Raw genomic sequence first — 20,443 nt, 5'->3', positions numbered from 1 at the left:
TATAATTTCCTCTAAACCCACCTCGTTGGTATTGAGGCTGGTAGGTGGACTTGGATTGTGAGGTGGATGCCTCAGGTGTTTGCGCTCTAAAACCACCCCTGTATTGAGGTTTCTGAAAGGATCCTCTATATTGCGTGGTATACAGAGCACCCATGGCTTTAGGGGTGTCTGAGTCTTTTTTCATCTTTTCAATGGCCGTATCAACTTCAGGGCCAAAAAGGTGTTTTCCATTGAATGGCATATTAAGGACAGCCTGTTGAATTTCAGGCTTAAGCCCTGACGACCGAAGCCATGCGTGTCTCCGAATAGCAACAGCAGTATTGATTGTCCTAGCTGCTGTGTGTGCTGAATCTAGGGCTGATCTAATTTGGTTATTAGTAATAGCCTACCCTTCCTCGACTATTTTCTGTGCCCTTTTTTGTTGGTCTTTGGGGAGATGCTGGATGATATCTTTCATCTCGTCCCAGTGGGCTCTATCATACCTAGCCAATAGCGCTTGGGAGTTGGCTATCCTCCATTGATTGGCTGCTTGCGATGCTACTCTTGCCAGGAGCATCAAATTTCCTGCTCTCCTTGTCCGGTGGCGGTGCATCACCAGATCACTGAGAGTTGTCCCTCTTCCTAGCTGCACTTACAACTACAGAATCAGAAGGCAGTTGTTGTGTAATGAATGCAGGATCAGAGGGAGGTGGTTTATATTTTTTCTCTACTCTGGGACTAATTATCCTGGCTTTGACTGGCTCTTTAAATATCTGATGTGCATGCTTTAACATGCCTGGAAGCATGGGAAGGGACTGGTAGGTAGTGTGTGTGGAGGATAATGTATTGAAGGGAAAATCATCCTCAAAGGGCTCGGTGTGCATGGCGACATTGTGGTATGATGCCGCCCTAGCCAGAACCTGAGTGTATCCAGTGCTATCTTCCGGTGGTGATGGTTTGGAAAGATAGCAGTCTGGGCTGTTATCAGGAATGAGATCTGGATCATAGAGATCCCATGGATCCACATTGTCCTGTTGTGAATCTAAAGAATGTACAGGGACTGTACCGGTGTAGAAGTAGTAGGTGGAGAGACAAGCAATACAGCTAGCAACTCTAAGTGATTTATATGTAACTGTTTGTGTGTGGCGTCCCATTGTCCTTAAATGTTGTGATTGTTGAAGTATGCCCCCCAGCCAATCATTGATGCATCTGTTGTAAGTATGGTCTGAGGCACGGGGTCTTGAAATGGCCGCCATTTGTTTAGGTTTGTGGAATTCCACCACTGAAGGGACATGCATGTTTGGCGGTCTATCAACACTAGATCGTGAAGTTTATCCTGTGCCTGTGACCATTGCTGTGCAAGGCACTGTTGTAAAGGCCACATGTTTAGTCTTGCATGTGGGACAATGGCGATACAGGATGCTATCATGCCCAATAGTTTCATGACGAATTTGACAGTGTGCTGTTGGGCAATATATTGCAAAATGCTTGTATTCTTTGCAGACTTGGGCTTGCAAGCGCTGTTCGCGTATTTAGTGCTGCCCCTAAATACTGTTGAATTTGCCTAGGTTGTAGGTGTGATTTTTGGTAGTTTATGGAGAACCATAGGTTGTGTAGGGTTTGTATTACATAATGTGTACGGTTTTGACACTGTGTATGACTGTTGGATTTTATTAGCCAATCGTCCAGATATGGGAAGACATGAATGTGTTGCCTTCTTAGGTGGGCTATAACTACCGCCAGGCATTTTGTGAATACTCTGGAAGCTGTTGTTATTCCGAAGGGTAACACTTTGAGCTGATCATGCTTTCCTTGAATCACAACCCTGAGATATTTCCTTTGTGCTGGATGGATGGGTATGGGAAAATACACATCCTTGATGTCTAATGTTGCCATGAAATCGTGCTGTTGACGTAGTGGGACAACATCCTGTAGTGTTACCATGTGAAAGTGTTCTGACAGGATGTAAAGATTGAGGGTTCTGAGATCTAATATTGGCCTTAGGGTTCCGTCCTTTTTGGGAATGAGGAAATACAGTGAGTAAACTCCTGTTCCTAGTTGATTTTGTGGCACTGGCTCTATTGCTTGTTTGAGTAATAGAGATTGTACTTCCTCTTGCAACAGTGCGAGATGTTGTGTGGAGAGATTGTGTGGTTTTGGTGGAATATTTGGTGGAATTTGTGCCAAGTCTACGCAATAGCCATTGCGGATAATTGATAATACCCAGCTGTCTGTGGTAATGGGTAGCCAATTGTTGTGGAACCTTTGCAGTCTTCCCCCCACAGGTGAGGTGTGAATTGGGAAGGGATGGATTGTTGTGTAGCCATTTTAGTTATAGCTCTATGCACTTTAGTTTAATACACTAGGCCGCGGTGCACCTTGACCTAGATATATTTTATTCAGCTTTGCATTGTTATTTTTACAATAACCAGTTTTACGGTCTTGTTTTAATTTCTTCTATCTAATTATTTTGCTTTGCCCAGCACTGTGTTCTCAAACAACACATTCTTGATCACTCTGTGCTTAAGTCAAGGCTACAGTCTGGTACATTGCCAGGGAACCACAACTGTACGCTGAATGATTCGCTGCAGATGCTAACGCAGACTACAGGCCTTTGCTCAGGTATGAGGGTTGATGTCCTCCCGGAGGAACCTCATAGGCAGGATTAGAGCTTAACATGCCGTGCTCGAAATATGATTTAGATAGAAAATAGTCCATCGATTCTAGTGGAAATATGATAGCATTATTCTTATGCTTCACTCTCATCGTCACCATTTTAATATTGTTGTGTTGTGTCGTTCTGGTTATTGCAGCTCACGCTTTGCTATCTAAAATGCAGTCGTTTTATTAAACGTTGGGCGCCACGTCGCGTAGGCTCTCATTATTCTAATGAGACTACTGGATTTTGAGCAGCAAGATCGGCCACAGTGTGGGAGACTGAGTCTGACCCACGGTGGGTGACACCTGTCGCTCCAAATCCGGGCTTTGCTCCAGCTAACTAGCAGTGCCTCATCTCTCCCGAAAGGTAGATATGATTGGGCAGCCGAGCGCATGACATATCATACTTCTCAGGGAAGTCATGGTCACTCAGGTCGCATCCAGTTCTCTCATTCACAATTCGGTCTCATATATAAATGACAATAAAAGCAGTATACGTTTTAAAGATTGGTTTAATAAAACGACTGCATTTTAGATAGCAAAGCGTGAGCTGCAATAACCAGAACGACACAACACAACAATATTAAAATGGTGACAATGAGAGTGAAGCATAAGAATAATGCTAACATATTGCCACTAGAATCAATGGACTATTTTCTATCTAAATCATATTTCGAGCACAGCATGTTAAGCTCTAATCCTGCCTTTCAGGTTTCCCTGGGAGGACATCAACCATCATACCTGAACAAAGGCCTGTAGTCTGCGTTAGCATATACAGCGAAGCATTCAGCAATCAGCAATCAGCATACAGTTGTGGTTCCCTGGCTGGAATCTCCCTCTTGACGTGTAATGGGACTAGGAAGTGTTTTTATAATTAACACAGCTGATGTTCTAAGAAAATGTCCCTATGTAAGGATGTGTATTTTTCTACGAATGTTGGAGACTGAACTTCTACCACGTTCACCGGCAATGTACCAGACTGTAGCCTGGACTGAAGCACAGAGTGATCAAGAATGTGTTGTTTGAGAACACAGTGCTGGGCTAAGCAAAACAGTTAGAAGAAATTAAAACAAGACCGTAAAACTGGTTATTGTAAAAATAACAATGCGAAGCTGAATAAAATATATCTAGGTCAAAGTGCACAGCGGCCTAGTGCATGGAGCTATAACTAAAATGGCTACACAACAGGATCAAGTCACTGATTTGCCTGTTGTGAGGCTTGTTTTGCTGACTGATATTCTCCCCTGCCTCTGGGGTACCTGCCTCTATAAGTGCTTTTGAAACCACCTCTTTGATATTGAGGTTGGTAGGCCGACTTTCTTTGTGAGGTGGATGCCTCAGGTGTTTGGGTTCTAAATCCACTTCTGTATTGGGGCTTACGAAAGGATCCCCTGTATCGTGTAGTATACAAAGCACCCATGACTTTAGCTGTGTCCGAATCTTTTTTCATTTTTTCAATAGCCGTGTCCACCTCTGGCCCAAAAAGCTGTTTTTGGTTAAACGGCATATTGACGACAGCCTGTTGTATTTCAGGCTTAAATCCTGAAGACCTAAGCCATGCGTGTCTTCTTATGGTGACAGCAGTGTTGATGGTTCTAGCTGCTGTATCTGCAGAGTCTAGGGCTGACCTGATCTGATTGTTTGTGATAGCTTGCCCTTCCTCAACTATTTGTTGTCCCCTTTTCTGTTGTTCCTTGGGGAGATGTTGTATTATGTCTTTCATCTCTTCCCAGTGGGCCCTATCATATCTAGCCAACAATACCTGAGAGTTGGCTATCCTCGACTGGTTGGCTGCCTGAGATGCCACCCTTTTGGCCGCAGCATCAAACTTTCTACACTCCTTGTCTGGTGGGGGGGAATCCCCGGATGACTGCGAGTTTGCTCTTTTTCTAGCTACGCTTACCACTACAGAGTCCGGAGGCAATTGTTGTGTGATAAAGGCAGGATCAGAGGGAGGTGGCTTATATTTTTTCTCCACCCTAGGAGTAATTATTCTAGTCTTAACTGGCTCCTTGAAAATTTGGTCAGCATGCTTCAACATGCCGGGAAGCATGGGAAGCGACTGATAAGTTGCATGTGTAGAGTGTATTAAAAAGGAAATCTTCCTCTAACGGCTCAGTGTGCAAGGCGACATTGTGATAGGATGCGGCCCTACCTATGACCTGAGTGTAGCCTGTACTATCCTCTGGTGGTGATGGCCTAGAGGGATAGCAGTCTGGGTTGTTATCTGGAATGGGATCTGGATCATAAAGATCCCATGGATCCACATTGTCCTGCTGTGAATCAAATGAATGTGCTGGTGATTGCACAGGTGTGGGACTAGTAGGGGAGAGATAAGCAAATGAGGCGAGTGAGGAGGAGACTGAGGAGGAGAAAATTGAGGAGGTGGAGGTTTCTCTTTGGGCTTTGGCACATTAGCTGGTGGCTGAGCAGTGTCCAAGTCTTCCTGAAATCTAATTTTCTCTTAGGCTTTAGAGGAGGTGCTGTTATAATTCTGCCAGTGTCTTTGTGGATGTGAATCCTGGCTTGCCTTTCATCTATTGCCTCCATTTGTGAGTGTTCCTCAGTCAGTTTATGGCTTTGAGTGCTTGTGAAAGTCCATGTTCCTCTGTATAAATTGGCTTTTTCGGCCCGAAGCTGTTTTTTTCGGTATCGAAAGACTCGGGGTGGATGATGCATCGGCTCCGAAAACGATTTTCGAGGTTTCGACTCGAAGGATCGATGCTTGGTGGTCTCGGAGACAGAGCCACGGCTCGAGTCCGATGGCCTGGGTGGCATGCCCTTTTTCGGTGCCGAAGTTGTGGGTTGGTCACCGAAGGTCTTATTACGGGTCGAGCCATGGCCTTCTGGCAGTGGCGTTCCCAAGGCCTTATGTTTGAGCTTGGCTGGGACAGGGGCAGGCGTACTCACGTGCTGTCCTGCCGTGACCGGTCTGTCCTCCTAAGATTTCTGCTCGGAGTCAGACCCTCGAATCGAGACAGCCGTGTGCATGATCTCCTCCTCTTCCACATCGAGACGTTCGGTGCTACTGGATGCCATCTCGAGTCTCCGGGCTCTTCTGTCTCGGAGCGTTTTCTTGGAACGGAAGGATCTGCAGGCCTCGCAATTTTGTTCCTGATGGTCTGGGGAAAGGCAGAGATTACAGACGAGATGTTGGTCTGTGTAGGGAAATTTTGCGTGGCACCGAGGACAAAAGCAGAATGGGGTCCGGTCCATGAGGCTTCCACGCGGTCAGCCCGACCAGGCCCGAGTGGGCGCCTGCGCCCTGAAGGGCGAGTAGAGATGTTTAACCCTACGGTACCGAAGTGTCGATAGAGGATGGTACGCAATCGAAACAATACTGACGAGAATTAGAGAGTTTTGAAGCTTTTCCGACTCGAACTATCGGAGCGAAAGGAAACGGGTCCGAACCCAATGGTGGAAAGAAAACAATCTAACATGGAGTCGATGCCCATACGCAAAGGAGCCGAAGAGGAGGAGTCACTCGATCCTGTGACTCTAAAACACTTCTTCGAAGAAAAACAACTTGTAACACTCAGAGCCCAACACTAGATGACAGACGACGTATGCATAGCATGTGTATCTGCAGCTACACATGCCATCAAACATATATATATATATTCGCAGTTGCAGCTTGCGCCTTCAAAGCAATGCACATACTTCAACTGAAGCGTTTCAACTGTAGCTTTTAGGCAGCAATAAAAAAAAGTCAAGTAAGTCTTGTGATTATGTTTCTGCTACAAAAGGATCAGACTTTTGTCTAGTGGCAGTTTTTATGTCATAAAGTAGCGCAGAAGGCTTATATGCCTACTGCAAAGATCAAATCTGTATTTTATGTAAATAGCGGAGTCCATTAGTAAAGTCAGCCATTACCTGTGCTATAATACAAATGAAATGTATGTGCGGGGGCTATGGAGAGAGGAAGGGCACTTTTACTAGGTAGTAGTGAGGGAATCCGAGGAGGAGGTCATGGGAGTGGAAGCACCAATAATGATTGCTGAACTGGGCGCTAGAGGCGCTAAAGGCTGTGACGATTGGTATGTGACAAGGTGAAGTAATAGTGTATATTTTTTTGAGTGTCTTGAAAGAACATGCTGATTGAGGGAAGAAGTGAAGGTAAGGTGACCTCTACAGTTGCACGTATCACACACACACACACACACACACCCACCAGCAAATTTGTGACTGTCTAGGTAGGCTAGTGTTTTAGTGCAACAGTTTAGCCAGTAGCAGAGATGGCATCTCGTTGGATGACTGCTGCTCAAGCCCTCACTTGGGTTATATAGGACAGCTCTGACGTAAGATCAGAGACTGAGACAGAAGATACTGAGACAGCATCCGAGGGATGGGACAATGGCGCAGAATCTGTTGAATAAAAACTACATTTTTTCTTGCATTTCTGTCACACAAACTACAGGAATATGCTGGGATTCACAAAATTCCTACCACCCAGTGTTTCCCCACCTGTCCTGATAAAAACGCTACCCTACTTGAGTGTCTGTACCTAGTGCCTGCGCCAGAAATAGATCACCCCAGTGTCAACAGTTGCCCTCATGTAAGGACCAACATTGACCGTTGTGTGATCTATTCCTGTCGCGGGCACTAGGCCTACCCACACAAGTGATGTACCATTTTTATCAGGAAACTTGGGGGAGTGCTGGTTGGATAGAAGTTTGCAGCTCCTCTCAGATTCCAAAACTTTGCAGCACCGAAATCTGAGGGAAAAGTGTTTTTTTTGCCAGATTTTGAGGTTTGCAAAGGATTCTGGGTCACCCCATCTTGGATTCCGCCAGGTGTCTAGTTTTCAAACATGCACAGGTTTGGTAGGTTTCCATAGGTGCCGGCTGAGCTGCAGGCCAAAACTCACAGCTAGGCACTTTCCAAAAAACACGTCAGATTTCAATGTAAAAATGTGATGTGTCCATGTTGCGTTTCCTGTCGCGGGCATTAGGCCTACCCACACAAGTGAGGTACCATTTTCATCGGAAGACTTGGAGGAACACAGAATAGCAGAAAAAGTGCTATTACCCCTTGTCTTTCTCTACATTTTTTTCTTCTAAATATAAGACAGTGTGTAAAATAGACGTTCATTTGAGAAATGCCCTGTAATTCATATGCTAGTATAGGAACCCCATAATTCAGAGATGTGCAAATAACCACTGCTTCTCATCACCTTATCTTGTGCCAAGTTTGAAAATACAAAGGTTCCTTGATACCTATTTTTCACTCTTTATATTTCACCAAATAAATTGCTGTACACCCGGTATACAATAAAAACCCATTGCAAGGTTCAGCTCCTTCATTGACTCTGGGTACCTAGGGTTCTTGATGAACCTATAAGCCCTATATATCCCCTCAACCAGAAGAGTCCAGCAGCAATAAGGTATGTCTCAGTAAAATGCCCAAATTGTGTTGAAAAATGTGGTTTTCTGAATCAAGTCTGCCTGTTCCTGAAAGCTGGAAAGATGGTGAATTTAGCACCGCAAATCCTTTGTTAATGCCATTTTCATGGAAAAAAGACACATGCTTTCTTCTGCAGCCCTTTTTCCTAATTTTTCTGAAAAAAACTAAATGTTAGCTGTATATTGGCTAATTTCTTGGTCTCCTCCAGGGGGACCACAAACTCTGAGTACCTTTAGAATCCTTAGGATGTTGGGAAAAAAGGATGCAAATTTAACGTGGATAGCTTATGTGGACAAAATGTTATGAAGGCCTAAGCGCAAACTACCCCAAATAGCCAAAAAGGGCCCAGCAGCTAAGAGGTTAAAACAGACATTAGGAGGAGATTGCATACAGCATATTGTTGCAGGTAAATAATGCATGCTGGTGCAGGATGACAGAGTGAGGGTGGTCAAGCAACAACGGAAGAAGGATGGGGGAAAGCAATGGTGGAAAGAGGGAGAGTGGGTGGGGCAAGCAAAACAGAAGGAAGAGGGCAGGTGGGTAGGGCAAGCAACAACTAAAGGAGGGAGGGTGGGGCAAGCAACAACTGAAGGAGGGTGGGTGGGGCAAGCAACAAAGGAAGGAGGCAGGCTGGGTGGGTGGGGCAACTGACTGCAGAAGGAGGGAGTGTGGGTGGAAATCAAGCCTCAATGGACAGAGGGAGGGAGGGTGAGCGGCAAGCAACAACAGAAAGAGGAAAGGCGGGTGAGTGAGTGGCAAGCAACAACAGAAGGAAAGAGGGCCGGTGGGTGGGGCAAGAAACAACTGAAGGAGGGTGGGTGGGGCAAGCAACAACGGAAGGGGGACAGTTGGGTGGGGCAAGCAACAACAGAAGGCCGGTGGGTAGGCAAGTAGCAATGGAATGAGGGCAGGTGGGTGGGGCAAGCAACAACGGATGGAGGGAGGGTGGGGCAAGAAACAACTGAATGAGGTAGGGTGGGAGTGGACAAGCAACAATGGAATGAGGAAGGGTGGGCGCAAGCAATAACAGAAGGAGGGAGGTGGGTGGGGGCAAGCAACAAAGGAAGGAGGCAGGCTGGGTGGGGGCAACCAACTACAGAAGGAGGGAGCGTGGGTGGAAATCAAGCCTCAACGGACTGAGGGAGGGCGGGGGAGTGGCAAGCAACAACAGAAGGAGGGAGGGCGGGTGAGTGGCAAGCAACAACAGAAGGAGGGAGGGCGGATGAGTGGCAGGCAACAACAGAAGGAGAGAGGGCGGGTGACTAAGTGGCAGGCAACAACAGAAGGTGAGAGGGCGGGTGACTAAGTGGCAAGCAACAACAGAAGGACGGAGGGCGGGGGCAAGCAACAACAGAAGGAGGCAGGGTGGGACAAGCAACAACGATGGGGGCAAGCAACAACAGAGGGAGCAAGCAACGGCAGAGGGTGGGAAGGCAGGTGGGGGCACGCAACAATGGAGGAAGGGTGGGGACATGCACAAATGGAGGGAGGGAGGATGGGGCATGCAACAATGGAGGAAGGGAGGGCGTGTGGGGGCGTGCAACAATGGAGGAAGGGAGGGCGTGTGGGGGCGTGCAACAATGGAGGAAGGGAGGGCGGGTGGGGGCGTGCAACAATGGAGGAAGGGAGGGCGGGTGGGGGCGTGCAACAATGGAGGAAGGGAGGGCGGGTGGGGGCGTGCAACAATGGAGGAAGGGAGGGCGGGTGGGGGCGTGCAACAATGGATGAAGGGAGGGCGGGTGGGGGCATGCAACAATGGAGGAAGGGAGGGCGGGTGGGGGCATGCAACAATGGAGGAAGGGAGGGCGGGTGGGGGCATGCAACAATGGAGGAAGGGAGGGCGGGTGGGGGCATGCAACAATGGAGGAAGGGAGGGCGGGTGGGGGCATGCAACAATGGAGGGCGGGTGGGGGCATGCAACAATGGAGGAAGGGAGGGCGGGTGGGGGCATGCAACAATCGAGGGAGGGACGGTGGGTGCAAGCAACAACAGAAGGAGGGACGTGGGTGGGGCAAGCAACAAAGGATGGAGGCAGGCTGGGTGGGGGCAAGCAACAACAGAAGGAGGGAGGGCGAGTGGGGGCAAGCAACAAAGGATGGAGGCAGGCTGGGTGGGGGCAACCGACTACAGAACAACAACAATAGAAGGAGTGAGGGAGGAAAGGCAAGCAACAACAGAAGGAGGGAGGGTAGGTGCATGCAACAATGGAAGTCCTCCACCATAAATGGTGAACGCCAATGTCTCCACTTGTGTTGAGTATATGAACAGTATGGTGTGCATATACAACAGATAAGTAGAGCGGCAACTCGGTCTAGCAGGCACACCTTTACTCAGCACTACTGCCTCGATGCCGCAGACAGCTTGGATGCATCGGTAGAACAAGCGGTTCTACATAACTTGTTTCAATAAGGTGAGCCACTTATTCTTTTTCCCAGATTCCGCTATTTAACCTGCATGGCATTTGAGATTTTTATATTATACATTTACATATATTATTTATATATAATATTTATAATAACACTGATAAGCTATTCAATCAAATGTCTTTCGCATTAACTTCAATGTAAATTTAATTTTACTGCTTTCTATATACTGAGGGACTCCCACTTCGACAGCGGGGAATGATTCAAGCATGTGAATCTATGAAAGATACCCCATTAAAGGAGAAAAATCAATATAGCATTTTAACTCAAAGTGACATTTCCACTGTGCGGTATTTATGTGAATGCGTCAAATTATGCCGATAGTAAATTTACTATTATGGATGCATTTCTTGTATACAGTGCATAACGGAATGCAGAATGGGCAGTTAAGCAAATGTGCAGGATCTGAAAGGCGCGTGTTGTATATGTGGCAGACTTCATCGAATCAGTGTGTTAGGTTTTAACCAATGTCAAGTCTCAAATGTCCATGGTCTGGAAAAATGAAATTACATACATGTTCATGGTCTGAAGCATCATTTGATGAACACGTGCATGGTCAAAGATAGTTCAAGATGCATAGAGTAGGATGTAGAATCTGAAAGCAGACAGTGCACATATGCATTTTCTGAAGTAGCAGATTAGTAGCAGGATCGGAAAGCATGTAGGGTACACATGTACATAATATGAAGGATTGGAAAATGCCCTTATGCATATTTTCAGAAGGTGCTGGAACTGAAGCAGTGGAGGATACATATATGCATGTGCTTTATGTGCATGTTCTGAGGCAGTGGCTAAGTATGTGATCTGCAGAAGTGGAAGGTGTGCATGTGCGTGGTTAGAGGTTTTGAGAATTGGAAGTGAAAAGAAATGCAACATAGATCAAAGGGGCCAGGTAAAAAGAATACAGCATGTATAAAAACAAAAGCAAGTTCTTAAATGTATATCCATGAATTTGGTAAGCTGGACTTCATTGTCCCAGAAAAAGCCCAGACACATCCAGGATAAAGTGAAACAAGGTGGCTTTTACTGTTAGGATACACTTCTAAGATTTCTGGACTGTCACACTGACTCTATTCTGGTGAGCTATGGATAGACTATAGGTGCGTGCCTCTTACATTGCTGATGTACTCCAAAGGTGTCAGGCTGAAGGTGGGCAGGTCATCCGTCAGGGTTTCACCGGTCCCAGCAGAACTCCAGCACTGGGCAAAATCAGAGGAGAGAGGTCAGAATTGTCCATCTACGAAAAGACAAGCAGCTTGGGCTGAGACAAACTAAACAGAAGAAACAAACGCAACATCAACACTGCAGCATAGGAAGTACCAACGCAGGGAGTGGGGAGAGACAGACAACCTATGTAGGAAGCACTCGCCTATTGCCCACATTACATACAAGAGTCAGGCGGAAAGCATTATGGATGGGTCTGACAGGCCTCTACTGTAAAGAAAAAGTTGCCTACCTTCGAGAATGTTCTTTCTGGTGGATTTTGCATCTTATTGCAGATATCTCATATTTTGAATTACCCAGGGTGCCAGACTAGATCCAAAACGTTTTAGCAATCGCTCCCATGTTGTAATATGTGGCATCACCACACTCTGATTTGGCTTCACCTCGCCTCTGGAAGGGCCGGTGTGGAGCTGTATGTAAGCACCACCACTGGGTGCTTTTGTCAGTTAACAATAAGTATTTCACCCCCTTAGACCTAGAGAGTCATCAACATATTGAGAACTGTGACTGGACAGAATCTAACATGGAACACTATTAATAGGTAGAAGGGTGGGTGTATAAGGAATCAGTGGTTAGCTAGAGCTTCCATTAGGAAAAGCATTAGTCACAGTAACTTGTTCTTCCTATGAATACTTCTAACAGCAGATTCCTCACCTTCTGAAGCAGAACGTCCCAAAACCTAGAAGGTCTGATGATGAGTTGGCTTCATACCAACAATCTTTCATGACCAAGTGGGCAAAAATGGTTCTCCCTCCAGACTTCATATTAAAGGTGATAATGCCTCGTTAAGTGTGAATGGATGCCCATGTAGCCACCTGAACATCTCAAACCGAGGCCGTAGAGGCAGCCTTAACTCTTGGAGAATGGGATTTACCAATTTGACAAAGACGTCACACATTTTTATACAGAGAACAATATGTCTGCCTAAGCTCTGTTTCAGGCCTACCTTTCCCTTCTTAAGACTAGAGACCCCAATAAAACATTGTTAAACCACTATGTACTCCTTAGTCCAATCAATATGAAAGGTAAGGGCCCTCTAGGGGTCCAGTGCTGCAGCCTCTCCTCCTCCTTAGGGGTATATAGTAGAGAGAAGAAAGTGGGGAGCATGATGGACTTGCCCATAGTGAACAACGATACTGCCTTTATCAGAAATGTTGCCAGAGTACGAAGTACCAACTGGTCCAGTTCACGGACACGCTGCTCAAAAGTAGCTGTAATATGGAAGACAGTTTTAAGGGTCAATAACCTCAACAAACGGTTCTGCATAGGCTCGAAAAGCATGCAAATCAAGAAGGTAAGAACCAAATTAAGATTCCACTGAGGCATAACAAAACGCACAGAGGAAATATATGCAAGTCCTTTCAAAAAAGCATCAGAGCTGGTGATGTGAAGGGGGGGTCTGATCAGCTAAATGCCAAATGGGTGAAAAGGCAGACAAATAACCTTTCACAGCACCCATGCAAGGCCAAGCCGGGCTAGAGAAGCACATCAGAAAGTTTACCTGCAGTGGATTAACCCAATGGAGTTCGCATCAGGCCATAAACTTCGGCCTTAGTCCAGAATAGACTGACTTTAAGGACGGGTGACAAGATGCCAGGATGACATCAGCACCTCATCAGACAGATCATATTGACTCAACTGGTTTCTCTCCATCTCCATGCATGTGGGTGCAGGTTCAGGTACAACACCTGGGCCTAATTTTATGTCAGCAAGTTTTCTTGAAGAGATAGATGGCATAGGGGCGGATGCTCAGACTCAGCAGGTCAAAGCACCAGGTTCTCCAAGCTCAGTCTATAGCTATCAGGGTAAGCTGGGCCTGGTCCCCAATGACAGCATGAGAGGCTGCATAATGAGAATTCTCAACGATTCCAAAAAAGATCTATCCAAGCCACACCCCACTGTGCAAAGACACTTTGAAGACGACTTGAATACTTCCAGGTGGAAATGCCACTCATGGATTGCTCGACGGCATCTGTTGAGCTTGCCCGCTTTGACATTTAGGAACCTTGCCAGAAAAGTGGCAGTCAAAGAATTTCCCTCAAGGTCTGAGAGCGCCATGGCCTCAGAGTTTTCTGGCAGAGCCTACACAACCCCACACTGAACTGTCTGTTGCAGTACCATACATCAGTCTTGTTGTCCATCAAACTTGCACACGACTGCCCTTAATGAAATGTAGAAAGGCCCTAAGAGCCAACCAGACGATAAGCACCTCTAAAAAGTTTATGTGGTGCCTCTGCTCCAAAAGACCCCAGAGGCACCTGATCGCCACTTCATCCAATTGGCTGCCCCATGCCCGAGCTGATGCACTTGATCTGGATGGGTGGGGAGAATAGCCTACTCCAAGTTAGATTAGAATTCTTCATTAACTGTTCAATTTCCCAGGACCCCACCTCTTACACATGGATATTGTCCAAGAATCAACCATAGCTAAGCCTATTGAAGGAAGTTCCTACAGGAGCGTACATAAGGGGAGGAAACCAAGAAGTCTCAGGTCCATCCAGACAGAAACACAGGACTGTGACCAAAACACGGGTCAATTCCTGAATATCCTGGACTCGCTGTTGGGGTGAGAAAGCTTTGAAAACCATGGGTCCACAAAGATTCCTATTAACGGAATCATCTGCACTGGCTGAAGGTGACATTTCAGCTCATTTATAAAGAGCTTCAGGGAAAATAAAAGTGAGGTGGTCTTATGCATTTTCAACCTCATGTATTGTAGTTTCCCCTGAAGAATGGAATCTTCCCAAAATGTGCTGGGTATAGGCTCGAATGGATGACTGTTACATCGTTATATGCTGTAGAAGTATGCCTGAAGCGATTCTGTACACATTTTCTGATTACTTCTACTTGCAAATAAAACATGGAATATCTGGAAATCCCGATTTCTTTTGGAATAACATCAAAGACTGTGATAAAACTATGACAGAAATGTTAAAAAATGTTTAAAAGTGTTTAAAGAAAGGTGAAAATGATGGGGTAATGTCATCATGGCTGTGCATTCGGGCACCAGCCTTTTGATCAAGTTTATGCGTGTCTGGACGGAACACGAACCAGGGTCGCACGCTAAAATTCACGCCTTTGAGCGCTTTGATTAAATTATAAAACTGTGCCTTTGAGTGTCTGAGTGAAGATTGGAGTGCAATGTGCCACATATATGAAAGCATTTACATTTCTGTCCACCTGCGGCTTCCACCCTATAATGGTTTAAATAAATTACAGGCATCAACATATATGGATGATTTACTGGCGTAATCACAACTGTAAACATTTGTCATTTATTGATTGTTGGTGAAGTTGCACGGCACACATGCGGCTAGCACTTTATTTATACCTCAGTTTACTTCATCTTCACTGCTTTTTACTTGTTTGGTCGAGCATTGTTCAATAGCACACAGTGCAATACTTAGATAATTTGTTGCATTGTTTAGTATAATGCATAGTTTCAGTTATGCAGTACCAAGTCAATTTTTTTGAGTATCCCGATTAAAACAATTGTTTACAGGATGCCTGGATATGTTCTGTTTGGCTTTAGAGCACCAGGAGCTCCGGAGGTTCATAGTATTTTTTTTTCACTATCATGGCTTACTCTGGGGCAATTTAAAGAGATTAGTTTCACCTGATTCTCTTGATGGAGCAGGTATTGGAGGGGCCGGGCGGAGCTGCCAGACTTTGGATTCATTTTTTTTTTAACTTCAACAAGATATGGTTATCAGAATTTCACATATTTTAAGTGGATTTCACTAAATTTCTGCAGTTCTGCAAGTTTAACAGGGTCAACCTGTGGTGTTTCACTTTGTGGTATAATCAGCAGAATTCATCAAAAAAGTTTATGATAGTTTGGTCATGGGCTTTTACAGCACTTAAACAGGGTTTCAAACATGCAGTTTCTGTTCTGTTGATTCGGGGGAGTTAGTGTGTTTCATTTGGATTCGTTTTTTGTTTCCTGTTTTAGGTTTACCAGGGGCATGGATGATGGGGAGGGTTATACGTGAGTTGTTCTTGAATTTACATATCACATAAGCTCAACTATATGATTTTCGCTAGATAAACATCATGTACTTTGTGTGCTAACAGGACTTTTTTTCAACTTCTGTATTGTAGTTACCCCTGAAGAAAGGAATCTTCCCGAAATGCATTGGGTATGCGCTAGACTGGATGATGTTACATCGCTATACACTACACAGATATGTTTGAAGCAACTCTGTACAAATTTTCTGATTACTACTACTTGCGAATAAAACATGGAACATCTGGAAATCCTCGTTTCTTTCGGTTTAACACCAAAGGCTGTAATAAATCTATGTAAAAAATTGTTTACAATTATTAAAAAGTTTTAAAGAACAGTGAAGATGATGGAGTGATGTTGTCCTGGCTGTACATCCTGAGCCTGATGCTCAGCCTTTTGATCAAGAGAAGCCCCTCTTGTTAGGTGCATCAATGTGCTTTGACTCTCTATGAGGAGGAGCAGCAGAAAATACATCGAGGTTCACTTTGCCACCTGATGCTTGCACTACAGGACTTTATGGTGTTGGGTGCTGCATCAAGAAGGCTGGATCACCTGTAAAGGTTTGGGATGCCCACTTATAGAGCAACTAACCAATGGCGCTGAGCAGGTCTTAGCACATGCCGCGGCTAGAGTGTCTACAGGGCTTCATTGGATGGTAGTAAAGGCTCTGAAGGTCCAAGCTGCAAACTGCAGTTAACAGGCTAGCCTTAGTTTCCCCTGTTGGCAACACCTCTGCAGCCCTGCCTCCCACCACAGCAAAGAAGGCACTTTCCTCAGTGGGGAAAGGGAAGCCCAGCTCCAACTCTAATGAGTTATCACACCCACTTGTGTTTTGAAAACAAGTTAGTTAGTACAGTGTGGGGGCATAAATATTGTCCTCCTCAGCATCAACTCATCACATGGAACATCCTGACCATCCTAGATGGCATCTGAGTCTGAACCAAATAAGCCTCAATCACCAAAAATACAGGCCTTGAGACAAAGGCACTAAAGTACAGCTTTCCAATACAATGGGCTGTCCCTTGATAATCGCACAAAGATGCACTGCCATAAATCTAGCCAAGCTCAGCTCTGGGGTTGTCACCTCTGAGGCTGAGGCCAGGGAAGGCCTGGCCAGAATTGGCATGGCCTTCAGCAAAGGTGCAGTTCCTAACTGGGCAGACACTGTTGGTGCAGGACCTGCCAGTGTAAAGTCAACTGGTAGGGCCAGATGGAACCAAGGGGGCGGAACTTACCCTGGGACCCAGATTCTTCCAGAAAAGCTGCAGCAACACCTCCTTAAAGGCCTTTACCTGCTGCAGGGTCGAGGTGCGCTGGCAAGTTCAGGGTGGATTGGGGTCAAATTTAGCTGGCTGGCATGGAGTCTGGCCTCTAGTGTGCCGACATGACCTCTCCTTCGACCAGGAGCGACAGGGGGATGTCTTGTGTCCGGACTTCTTGTGTTGGTACAAAATTTGTCCTTGGACTGGCACCAAGACTTCATCTTAGACTTAATACAGGACAGTGGACCCTCAACGAGACTAGGCCTTATGGTGGGAACAGACCCGTTACTTGAAAAGGGGTCATTACTTTTGCTCGCCAACATACAACGTCTACTCCTGTTCCGACAGCCTTAGGGTGCATCAGGGAACATTTATGGTATAACTTCAAATCCTGGCTGGATCTGAGACACCTAAACAGAAGTCAGGAGGATCCATAACCAACATCTGTTTCCTACAGGTACAGCGAGGTTCGAAACCGGTTGACTGCGCAGGAGACATCCATAGCAGACTAGTATTTTTAAAGTGGTTAAAGCACAAACAAAGTTTGTAAGCAAAGCTCCAGATCAACGTTGAACAGTGCAGGAGAAAAGGAACTCATATCAGAGCGCAGGGGTGGCACAGTTATACAGCTCTGCACCTACATTTCTAGCGGCACGACAAAGCCAATGGAGAGTCCAAGTGTGCCACCTATATCCAATTGTGCCATCTATTAGCAAACAGAAGCAAAAGTTAAACAGTTTCCAGATCCAGTGTAGCATCTAGGGGAATTCAAAAGGTGAACAATTTGTGTTTAGAAGTAACCTTTAAACATATTATGTTTCAAGAGCTGCTTACGCAATATTCAGTGGGGAACTGCTTGCTCTGCTTCCATTAGAGTATAGATAGCACACCACTCACAAGGGCACTGCTCACACAGCACCCACAGTGCTGCTGCTCGAACAGCAGGAACAGCAAACATAGGAGATGTGCAAGGTCACTGCAATGTTATTCTTAACATCAGGCACTGCTACAAACCATGCACAGGACATTGCTTACACATCAGGCATGTGATGATGCTCACACCTAGAAAAAGATGCTGCCCACACAACACACAGGAGAACACTGTTGACACGTCAGGCAGCGGAAGCTACCCTTATATCAGACACAAAGCGCTGTTCATACACCAGTGATAGGCCACTGTTCACCTCAGTGACCGGGTGCAGTTCACACAAGTAAAAGAGCAAAATCCACATACCAAATAATGCAGTACTATTCCCAACAATACAGACATTAGTACAGTTCCCAAAAAGAGGTGCAGACAATGCTATTACACCAAGAAAGAACACAACAGCTACATACCGCGCATGGGGCGCTGCTCGTACATGAATCACCAATGAGAATGGGAACAATACTTCATTATGCACTGAAGTAATTTACAAGCAACGGACACAAGGGAACTTCTCATATGGAAAGGAATAAAGGTTAGAAACTGTTAACACTCCAAGGACAGCAAAGCTACCCATCAGATAAACTGTGCTGCTCACACTCCCAGCAGGGAAGGCACCCTGCACACAATGTGACGCAGATGCACCTTCACAGTGGTAATAAGTGGGCCTGAAACCTACAGACATTCATCACTGCAATAATCACACACATATGCAGGCCATGCACGGGCATGCATGCAGTAGTAGAAGGCAGGTTCTTCCCTGTGGGAGATGTGGAAATTGCAATACTCAAGGTCCTCCTCTCATCTTCAGACAATCACACGAGAACCATGACAATGCAGGAGCCCCATCTGTCTAGGTGTCTGGAAGGTAATGAAGGTTCCTTCTCAGAGGTATGCCACACAGTACCAGAGTTGCCAAAACCAACCACGTGATGGAGAGGAAAGTACTCCCAACAGTTCGCTGCTTACGCGTGGTGTCAATTAACACCTGGCTTGCTGATCTTCAGGAATGGGTCACTACATGCGGCTGTTGACTCAGGCCAGATGAGGAGTCCCTTCACCAGACCTCACTTGTAAGCAGTGCTTTAACAAGACATGCTTGGCCCACCAAGATGTGCTAATTTCTCCCCAAGAAGACTACACCTTCCCCAACCACATGAAGGCTTGTCCTTGTGCCTGAAGAAAATAGAAATGTAGGGTAACACTAGCCCGTCTGTAAGGGCCCACCCAGAGAACGTCTTGCTCATTTCTGCAACACTCAGGGAGCAGCACCTCAAAGACTTACACAGCGCTAAGTTTGACTGACAAGGGTGGACTTTCTGAATCAAAGCTCCTGTATAAAGTGCTCCTGATCATCACAGAACCCAGTAAGGGAAGGGAGTGAATTCCAGATATGCTGTGTTCCGTTCCTTAAGGCCTAAATGCATGAAAAACAAACAATTTTCCACTGGGTTAAATAAACTGGACAGGAAAAAGAGAAAGGAAATCCACATAAACAATCCCCACATGGTTTCTCCCAACTCTAACTTCTGATCCCTAATGGGGGATTAAAGAAGGTAAACAGGGAGGAAGCTGATGTACTTCCAACAAAAAAACAGACTCACTGGTTCTCTCTTTCCCCGAACCCCCGCTTCGGCCACAGGAGGCAACAGGAGTTTGAGAATAATGGTTTCAGGACACCCCGGTGCATAATGAAAATGTCACTTACCCAGTGTACATCTGTTCGTGGCATCAGTCGCAGTAGATTCGCATGTTCTGCAATCGCTCGCCATCTGGTGTTGGGCCGGAGTGTTACAAGTTGTTTTTCTTCGAAGAAGTCTTTCGAGTCACGGGACCGAGTGACTCCTCCTTTTGTCTCCATTGCGCATGGGCGTCGACTCCATCCTCGATTGTTTTTCCCCGCAGAGGGTGAGGTAGGAGTTGAATTGTAGTAATAGTGCCCATGCGATGGAGTGACTAAGTATGCACCTATTTAAGGTTGAGATGATACATATATAAATAATTGAAGGCAACTTCCAAACTGCTACAGGCTCCCGGGGAGGCGGGTGGGCACATGCGATTCTACTGCGACTGATGCCACGAACAGATGTACACTGGGTAAGTGACATTTTCAGTTCGATGGCATCTGTCGCTGTAGATACGCATGTTCTGCATAGACTAGTAAGCAGTTATTTCCCCAAAAGCGGTGGATCAGCCTGTAGGAGTGGAAGTAGTGTGAAATAATGTTCTTAATACGGCTTGACCTACTGTGGCTTGTTGTGCGGATAACACGTCTACACAGTAGTGCTTGGTGAATGTGTGAGGCGTAGACCATGTGGCTGCCTTACATATCTCTTGCATTGGGATGTTTCCTAGAAAGGCCATGGTAGCACCTTTCTTTCTGGTTGAGTGTGCCCTTGGTGTAATGGGCAGCTGTCGTTTAGCTTTAAGGTAGCAGATTTGGATGCATTTAACTATCCATCTGGCTATACCTTGTTTTGATATTGGGTTTCCTGCATGAGGTTTTTGAAATGCAATAAATAGTTGTTTAGTCTTTCTGATGTTTTTTGTTCTGTCAATGTAA

General features: G+C 45.8%; 1 protein-coding gene across 1 annotated transcript in view; it reads right to left on the bottom strand.

Annotated features, from left to right (window-relative positions):
• The window catches only part of COG7 (component of oligomeric golgi complex 7), a 223,176-nt gene that overhangs the window by 29,766 nt on the left and 172,967 nt on the right, over positions 1–20,443 (bottom strand). Inside the window, exon 15 of the mRNA XM_069209670.1 lies at positions 11,579–11,662. Within this exon, the coding sequence (XP_069065771.1) occupies positions 11,579–11,662 (84 nt within the window). The remainder of the gene's footprint in view (positions 1–11,578; positions 11,663–20,443) is intronic.

Source organism: Pleurodeles waltl, chromosome 10 (assembly GCF_031143425.1).
Source record: "Pleurodeles waltl isolate 20211129_DDA chromosome 10, aPleWal1.hap1.20221129, whole genome shotgun sequence".
Classification (NCBI taxonomy): Eukaryota; Metazoa; Chordata; class Amphibia; order Caudata; family Salamandridae; genus Pleurodeles; species Pleurodeles waltl.
This window is presented reverse-complemented; position numbering and strand designations above follow the sequence as displayed.